Source organism: Carassius carassius, chromosome 47 (assembly GCF_963082965.1).
Source record: "Carassius carassius chromosome 47, fCarCar2.1, whole genome shotgun sequence".
Taxonomy (NCBI): domain Eukaryota; kingdom Metazoa; phylum Chordata; class Actinopteri; order Cypriniformes; family Cyprinidae; genus Carassius; species Carassius carassius.
The window spans coordinates 247,501-257,500 of NC_081801.1; the positions used below are offsets into that span (position 1 = coordinate 247,501).

General features: G+C 39.5%; 2 protein-coding genes across 2 annotated transcripts in view; one reads left to right on the plus strand and one right to left on the minus strand.

Annotated features, from left to right (window-relative positions):
- The window catches only part of LOC132130169 (vimentin-like), a 2,561-nt gene extending 1,052 nt beyond the window's left edge, over positions 1-1,509 (minus strand). The window contains exon 1 of the mRNA XM_059541845.1: positions 1,041-1,509. Coding sequence (XP_059397828.1) covers positions 1,041-1,488 — 448 coding nt within the window. The 5' untranslated portion in view covers positions 1,489-1,509. The remainder of the gene's footprint in view (positions 1-1,040) is intronic.
- Positions 1-10,000, plus strand: part of lhfpl2a (LHFPL tetraspan subfamily member 2a) — a 53,975-nt gene that overhangs the window by 26,184 nt on the left and 17,791 nt on the right. The gene's annotated exons all lie outside the window — the stretch shown is intronic.

The following is a 10,000-nucleotide window of genomic DNA, read 5'->3' on the forward strand; positions in this document are numbered from 1 at the left end:
AACATCCATGGAATCTTTCCATTTCACCGAAGGTTCTTTATAGTAGAAAAGGGTTCATTAAATTTGAAAACCCTCTCTTTTGGAAGTGTTTACTGGAAATGATGGTTCTGTGAAGAACCTTTAACATCCATGGAACCTTCTTTATATTGGAGAAAAGGGTTTTTAGATTTATTAAAACATTCTTCACTCTTCAAAATAATGTTTCCAAAAGATGTTTTCTCAATGGAGCCATAGAAGAATTTTTGGTTCCCCAAAGAACCTTTTAATGAACAGTTCTTAAAAGAACCATTTTTGTCTTGGTCTGACGAACGATCTTAACCTTGTTTCACTACACAGAACCTTTGGTGCAATGGAACGGTTCCAGTGGGGAAGTCGTGGCCTAATGGTTAGAGAGTCGGACTCCCAATCGAAAGGTTGTGAGTTCGAGTCCCGGGCCGGCAGGAATTGTGGGTGGGGGGAGTGCATGTACAGTTCTCTCTCCACCTTCAATACCACGACTTAGGTGCCCTTGAGCAAGGCATCGAACCCCCAACTGCTCCCCGGGTGCCGCAGCATAAATGATGAACACTGCTCCGGGTGTGTGCTCACAGTGAGTGTGTGTGTTCACTGCTCTGTGTGTGTGCATTTCGGATGGGTTAAATGCAGAGCACAAATTCTGAGTATGGGTCACCATACTTGGCTGAATGTCACTTCACTTTCAACACAGAACCTTGATCTTTAAGAGTGTACACACTAAGAAACAAAACAGTCTTTTAAGAACCGTTCACTGAATGTTTTAAAGACACTTTCTAGACAATGTTTAACTTCTTCTTAAGATGTGATCTTCCTTTGTGAGATAAAACGACCTGCTTCATCAGTGGTTCTGAACTCTGACCCTCGAGGTGCACTTTCCTCCGGAGTTCACCTGCCTGTAACTCTAGTGATCCCGATGGTTAGCTCGCTCAGGTGTTTGACTAGGGTTGGAGCTAAACTCTGCAGGACACAGATTTGGAGGCCCCTGTGTTAGAACCATAAATGATCTTCTGTATCTGATATCTCACCTTTGATGGCCATCTCCTCCTCCAGCTTGAGTCTCCAGACCTCCACCTCCTCCTGGATGTAGCCTCTCTCGATGTCAGCCGCTCCCTTCTCAGCGGTCAGAGCTTCGATTAGGTCCCTTATCTCTTTAAACTTGAGCTGGTACTCGTCTCCGAGGCCGGTGGGCCCTCCCTTGAAGCGTCCCTGAAGGGCCTCCAGCTCGGCTCTCAGAGCGCTGTTCCTCTGCTCCAGCGCCTGGACCTTCTGGATGTATCCGGCGAAGCGCACGTTCAGCTCCTGCATCTCCTGCTTCTCGTCGGCGTGGTGCTGGTGGATCTCGGTGGCCACTTCCACCGGCTGGGCCTGGAATCCCGAGCGTCCACGGCATCGGGACGGAGACGGGCTCTGGACCCTCATCCGGCTGGAGCCGCTGACGCTCAGGCTCTTCTGTGAGTACGATGAACCTCTCATGACTTTAGACTCGGAGGAAGCTTTGGCTCTCGGAGACGCTCGCCGGGGTTTATATGGGCTGGGCAGGAATCTTGCAGAAGCCCTTGAAAGTCTTGTAAGGTTCTGACGTGGTTTAAAAGCGGATCATGACGCTCCTGCCAGAGTTTGAAGGCCAGTGTTTCTCATTATCTCACGGATCATTGTCATCAATGTTTGGAGGCTGATGGCTCCTCACACTCCTGTGTTACTGTAATCTCAGGCCGGCGTGGCTCACTGTTTCCAAATAACCTCACACAGACACCGTCCTGGAATTCATCAGCTTTACTAATGAACAAACACTGTCACTCACGCTTTTCCATTTGTTTGTCAGAGTCTGTGGAATACAGTATTACTGAGAAACTATTATATATTAATAGTTTGAATTAGTTTTATAATTTCAGTTTGTTAAAGTTTTAGTAGTTTCGTTTGCTGTGAGTTTATTATATATATTTTTCAGTTTTATTTATTATTTAAATAGTTGTTTTTTTGGTTAATTTAGTACATGAAGTTATACTAAATGAAAATAGTAAATGTTTCTTTGGCAACCATCTGAAATAAAATAAGTTTTAGTATTTTTGAATATTTAATTTGATTTCACTTAACATTTTATTTGAAGTGTTTTTCTTCTTTTTTTTAGATTTAAGTGTGAGCTATAACAACCCTGGAATTCTTTTTTTTTCTGGTCATCTTTCATTTTCATTAATATATATATATAATTTTGATTCTCATTTTGAGATTATTAGTCTTTTGTGAGTTGATTAGACAAGCAAATGAGTTTTTAACTGATCAGCTACAATCAAAGCCGCTAAACCTTTTCTTTCATTGCTGGATTCAAGAGTTGAAGACCGAATCTGACGAATGCCGTGATTCCGTGCTGCTGTCCAGAATGTGGTTGTCTCATGAGAATATTATGACATCCTCAGCGTTTCACTGACACTGACTGATGAGTGTTGATGGATGTAGACACACACACACACACACACACACACACACACACATTCATATTAATGTTTCCATTTCATGCATCGTTCTTGATTTAGTCAAAGGGTGGCAGGTAATCGCATGCAATAAAACATACATACACATCATCTCATGGCCTGCAAAAACAGTAAAAATCAAACCAATTAAAGCACAAGCATGTTAATGTTTACAGAGATCCATTGAATTTAAAAGAGATTTTACCTTTAATTTAAGAAGACTGGGATGTGCACCTCCTGCTGAAGCATTCACATGAGTAGCAGCCCTTCGTGAAAATTCACTTCAGTGTTTGAAAACTACGAACAATATTAAGTTCTGAGGCGTGATTAATGATCAGAAACACTGTGCTTGATGTGACTTACATAAAAGATGTTTACATTTAATCCACAAGACACAATGTTTTTTTTGAAATCCCAAACTTTCACTTGCCCCTGTACAATAAATATAAGTATAGATAGTTGAATATGACACATTTCATTCTGTTTAATTAATTGTTTCTGTCTTTCTGGCATCTGTAGATAACCGATTCGTTCTGTTATCTGATTTGATGCACCTCAGTTTTGAGAGTGAAAAAAGCATTATTATTTTGGCAAAACATGGTGCTTAAGATTATATTTATGAGGCCTACCTTCAATTAGTGCCAAAAAGAAACACAAGACCTGTGCTAATTGAAAGAAAACGAGTTGACAAAAAGGCAGAATCCAAGATTTGGTGATATTGATAATAAAGAATAACGAGAGATTTAGAAGCAATTTTTAAAACCAGATTAGATCAAAGATTTTCAGCACAATGATTGTCAATATTTAGTGCTATTACATTTTAAAGTGGAAAGATGTGACTTGGATGAACTTTGCATCATCTGCCAGTAATAATAATAATAATAATAATAATAAATTCCTCGAATTTATATGAACATCAATCTATTGTATTTGTGACTGATTCATCAGTTCTAGTCTGTTCCTGGCAGTGTTTCTGTCTTCCAGCAGAGGGCGACCCCTGATCTTTCATTCCTACAGAAACCTGTCCTGAGCAGAAATCAGAAAACCTGCTGAAATATTCAATAAAACCATTATTTCATCTCATGCGTGTGGATGGCAGTAAACAGAGGATTATATAACAGATCAACCGGCTGTTCTTTAACTACTGTAACCTTCAGTCTGCCCTGCGTTTCTTACATTCATTCACATATGATTTCCGCATGTTTACATATACTTGTACATTTTTTAGGCAGCATCCTAATATTTTAACATACTACATGCCCTAAAATTGTCTTGATACTACAAACTTTATCTAGTAAGATTTATATTCACAAGTGCATTATCTTCAGGCCTTCAGAAGGACATTTCAAAGTAATAGTAATAGAAGAATCCTAACTGTGTAATCTGCCTCATGAGGAGTGTTTCAGTGGATATCTGTGAACATGAAGCGTCTGGCACTTTGATCGTCTCTGGAATCAGATGAAAGCTCATGTCAGAAGAGCTGATGTACATCGATAACACGCTGAAGCATGTCTGATACGCTCTGCACACACATACACACACACACACTGAAGAACTTCAGCTTGGAGATCCTCTTAGAGAGAATGAAGGTTTAGGACAACTAGATGAGCCCAGAGACAGACCCTGGAGCTTCAGGCCTGAGCTGAGAAAATATACATCAGTAAAGATTTAGTGACCTTCAGTGGGGAGAAAGTCAAATGAAAAGCTGGAGCTGATCTCTATCAGGTGAACAGTTCAGCTGTGGATCAGTGAGTCATCAGAAGCTCATGTAAAGTCATGTTAACACGCTGTCAGTCGTTCAGCTTTAGTACTTGGAGAGATGAAGAACCAAAACAAAGCATGCGCTCTTTTAGAAATATTTAACTCATATGACTGACACACACACACACACACACACAAATCTATTTGAAATGTATATTCCCTAAAAGTGTGGTTTACAACACATATATAAAAATACATATTCTAAGATGTAATTTACAGTCCTACAATTTAGTTTGGGTAAATGCAAAAAAAAAAAAAAAAAAAAAAAACCTATATAGATTAGACAATATAAAAATGTTCCTATTGAAAATATGTTTTAAAAAGGACAAAATAATTACAATAAATAAATAAAAAATAGAATCGATATTAAACTTTAAAAATATAAAATATACTTAACTAAAAAAATATTTAACATACATATTAAAAATACGTTTTGGTAATTTTTTGCATATTTGGTAAGTAAAAAAGTCAGCAAATATCTTTCTTTGCCATTGGGGAAATGATTCTGCTCACCTGTATGGTGTCACACACACACACACACACACACACGGGGGGTCAGCCCCTCAGAGACAGCTAGGTATTCTGGGTAATCACCGGAATCCCCGCTCTCACGGCTTCCCCGCGGCGGTTTGTGTGTGCGTCACTCGCGTCACACGCGCACCTGCTCGCTCCGGCGCCATGGCAACAACAACAACAACAAGGTGCCGCTTTTCCTGGGAGATCCTGCGGAATGTGTTTGTGGAGTGCGCGGTCGTCATGGCGACGGAGGCCCTCCCCGCGGGAAACCTCTTACCTGCTGCGGCGCCACACCTGCGCGAGCGTCGCCATGCCGATCCTCCGGTGTTTGGCCGGAAACAAGCCTAAAATAAAGCTCCGCATGCCTGTAAAGATCGCAGAGGTGGTTAGGCCGCAGCTTTCACTTTCATCCTTTGAGTTGAGCGTCTGTCACGCACCATTTGACGCTCCGCGGCGCGTTACACAATCAGGGATTTTCCATTCACAACGCTCAGCTTTGGCTTTTACAAAAGAAACCTTCAACATCGCACGTTTATGTGCCGCACGCGGTTATTTAGCTCTATAGAGCTCTCGATGCATTATTAGATCCATGAACTAATGATCAGTGTGTTCTTACAGACTGTTGTTCACTTTATCACATCTTTATTAATATTAGTGGTCATGTTAGTTCACAGTGCATGAACTGTTAACATCTTGTCCAGTTTAGATTTTGCAATTGTTTTATTTTAAAAAAAAAAGGTAAATAAAAAACAATTGCAATATAAAAAAGTTTCAAATTTTGACTTTGCAAGTTTTAAATGCAAGTTATTTTTATCTGAGGAGGTGAAAACAAGCTTCCATAACATTCCATTACATTTTTTGCACTTTTGACTATATATATATATATATATATATATATATATTTTTTTTAGCAGAATCAGAAGGAGCTTTATGAATGACTCCACTGCAGTCACAGTGCTGTTCATGATGGTGAGTGGGGGGAGAGCAGGGGGGTTTCTCCTAAAGTCCACGATCATCTCCACTGTTTTGAGCGTGTTCAGCTCCAGGTTGTTAAGACTGCACCAGACAGCCAGCTGCTCAACCTCTTGTCTGTAAGCAGACTCGTCACCGTCCTGGATGAGGCCGATGACTGTAGTGTCGTCTGCAAACTTCAGGAGCTTGACAGAGGGGTCTTTAGAGGTGCAGTCGTTGGTGTACAGGGAGAAGAGCAGAGGGGAGAGAACAGAGCCCTGAGGGGCACCAGTGTTGGTGGAGCAGCTGTTTGACATGAATTTCCCCAGTCTCACTAACTGTTGCCTATCTGTCAGAAAGCTGGTGATCCACTGACAGATAGAGCTAGGAACAGAGAGCTGGGTCAGTTTGGTCTGGAGGGCCAAACTAAAGTCCACAAACAGGATCCTCACATAAGTCCCTGTTTTGTCCAGATGTTGCAGGATGAAGTACAGATATATAGATGCAAATGCTGCCACAATGAGGTTTTCACAATTTCAGCTCATTTATATAAAATTGTAAAACCTTCATCATTTCACACTGTGACAGGATTTTATGAGTCTGTGTGAGAGTGTGTGTCTGTGTGTGTGTGTGAGTGTGTGTGTGTGTTTCTCTGTGGGTGTGAGAGAAAGAGAGAGAGAGAGTGTGTGTGTGTGTGTGTGTGTGTGTGTGTGTTCTCTGCAGTGTTTGGCTGTCACTGGTGTTTCTGACTCTGCTGTGGTTACTGCCTGCAGGAATGTTAAAACTCTGTCATTTGGAAGCGGCTCTGAATCTCTGATGTTTGCAGAATTCAATCTGTCATGACAAGTCACTAATGACGAGAGAAACGCGAGTGAGTTGAGCTCCATGATTCTCCTGTGAGACTAGAAGGACGAGAACTGAACTAACATCAGTGTTTCAGATCGAGAGCCGCTTGTTAATATCTCATTAACTCTAAAGTGATGATCAGGACACTGAATACTGGACTGAACACTGTGATGCTGATTATTCATGTAAAATATATAAATGCTTTATATATTTTGTGTTAGTTCTCTGTAAATGAATCTGTCATACAAACACAACACAACATAATAACAGACCAATTTGACAGATTTGTTCAAAGTTGCTTCTGCTGATTTTTTCATACTCTACTGGTCAAAATAATATCTTAATTATGATATTCTAATGGTTTTAAATGAAGTCTCTTTCTGCTCATCGAGGCTGCATTTATTTGGTCAAAAATAAAGAAAAAAAAATGAAATATTATTACAGTAACAGCAGTTCTCTGTGTGACTCTCTGTTAAAGTGTAATGTATTTCTGTGATGCTCCGCTGTATTTCCAGCATCATTCCTCCAGTCTTCAGTGTCACATGATCTTCAGAAATCAGAATAATATGATGATTTACTGCTCAAGAAACATTTCTGATTATTATCAGTGTTGAACACAGTTGTGCTGCACAATATTTCTGTGGAAACTGATACATCTTATTTCTCAGGATTCACAGATGAACAGAAAGTTCAAAAGAACAGTGTTTATTTGAATTTGAAATCTAATGTAACATTAGAAATGTATTTACTGTTTTACTATTTACTTTGTGTGTGTGTGTGATAGTCTCTCTATGTGTGTGTGTGTGTTAGTATGTGTTTTTACTGACACTTTTTCATCAATTTAATGAGTTCTTGATGAATAGTGTTTATAAATAGTGTTTATAAAAAAAAATAACTTTCTTATCCCAAAATATTTCATGTTAATGTATCATGGTTTAAAAAAAATTGTGAAGCAGCACAACCATTTTCAGCATTAATAACAATAATAATGTTTCTAGAGAAATAAAATAAATTCTGGAAAATTTCCAAATGACAAAATCCATGAAACAAGATCATCTATGTTCACTCTCTCTCTCACTCACACACACACACACACACACACACACACACACACACACACACACACACACACACACACAGTCCTGTAGTCCACCACCTGCTACAGTCATTAGAAAACACACACCATGATGCTTTTACTTTACCTTTTTTAACTTTAAACAAAATGTTAATTTATTCAAGCCTTGAAATATTGATTAGCATTAATTAACCACCCACTCAGATCGCCTTTATGATCTGATCCCGCGTGACGCAGTCCTGCTATTCAATAAAATATCAATAAATCAAAGCAACTTTAATGATCAATGAATGATTTATCAGAGGCTTCAGATGACAGGAACATCCGGAGTCATTTCATATTTAGGATCGGGAACAGGTTTAATATGTATGTGTGCGTGTGCGTGTGTGTGTGTGCGTGTGTGTGCGCGTGTGTATGTGTGTGTGTGTGTATGTGTGAGCGTGTGTATGTGTGAGCGTGTGTATGTGTGAGCGTGTGTATGTGTGTGTGTGTGTGTGCGTGTGTATGTGTGTGTATGTGTGTGTGTGCGTGTGCGTGTGTATGTGTGTGTATGTGTGTGTGTGCGTGCGTGTGTGTATGTAATATGTCAATGTGCATATATAACTCATTGAAGGAAAGGCACAAAGCATCTCTCACACACACAACAAGCTCATCCCGTCCAACAGGTGTCACAACCGTCTCTCTCTCCTTCACACGCATGTTTTACTTTATACCTCCGAGACATTTTCCATGATGCCTTTCTGTTCCAGTATATACTCACATGACCCTTGACCTCATGGGAGTGAACCGAACATCATCTCGACCTCAAATTCTTCCTACTCAAAAGAGGTTTTAAGAAGAGTTAATGGAAGGACAAACTCGTTCAGATTTACCAGATCATGATTTTTTTTTCTTCCAGTAATTGCACTTACTCCATTCTTAGTTTCCTAAAGGAGATATATCTTGTGGAGGTCCTGATGGTGGATCTCTGAGGCTTGCGCTCACATATACAATCTTCTGTAAAGCTCTCATAGTTTCCACTTTGACTTCTGAAACAGATATTGTTGGACTAGATGCTTCTGAGCTGTCAGACTCCCAGAAGTTCAAACACTGAAGTCCAGATGTGGAGCAGTGCTCTGTAATTGTAGTTCTAGCACACGAACACAAAGAGCTGCTTCCTCGTGATGAATTACAGATCTTCTGAAGAACGAGAGGCTGTAAACTCACTGGTCTGCTGATTGAAAGCTTAACAAAACACGGCCGTAATTGAAAAGTCCTCGAGTTATTCTGAGACGGTATGAGAACGAGGAGAAGGAGACACACTGCGCTGCGAGATCTTCTTCATCACATTCACTCTTCAAACAAACAGCGTCTCGTCCTGAAGAGAAATAATCATCTGTGTGTGTTTATGTGACACTGATATTATAGACGACCGCAACTCATCAGAGTCAGAAGAGACACACACACACACACACACACACACACACATGCTCTCTCACACACACACACACACACACACACACACACACACACACATACAATTGATTAAAAGTGACAGTAAAGACATTTCTAATGTTACAGATAAGTTCTATTTCAAATAAATTTTTTTCTTCTGAACTTTCTGTTCATCTGTGAATCTTGAGAAATAAAAAGTATCACAGTTTCCACAGAAATATTGAGCAGCACAACTGTGTTCAACATTGATAATAATCAGAAATGTTTCTTGAGCAGTAAATCATCATATTATTCTGATTTCTGAAGATCATGTGACACTGAAGACTGGAGGAATGATGCTGAAAATACAGCGGAGCATCACAGAAATAAATTACACTTTAACACAGATTCACATAGAAAACAGCTGTTTTACTTTATAATAATATTTCAAAATTTTTGCTGTAATTTTGAACAAATAGATGCAAGTCTTGGGGATCAGAAGAGACTTCTTTCAAAAACAACAGCTGGTAGTGTTTTTAAACACATGATCAAATATACCATTTATAGTTTTACAATTAATTACCAAAGCTTCATAATATCAATCTCATAAAGGCTGTAAAATTCAGAACAAATGAGCCTCTTCTATGATTTGACTTTCATTATCTTCATTAAACACGAATAGATGTTTTTATTGTTGTTCATATTAGCAGTAGCTCTGTGTGTTTTATGAGGATTCTGTTCTGAAGCGCTCTGGACTTTCCCTGGAATCAGCAATCGTGTAAAAGGCGGAGTGTTTTTCTGCTGCAGCCTCACATAAAATAAAGCCTGACAGTTAATGTGACTCGTCTAGACGATATTTTCAGCATTAATGCAAGTGGCTAATTAGTATTTTATTGTCCAACTCAGTCTTTTTCCCTCCTCGTATTTTCCTCGACTCTCTTTGTTTTTTTCCGAG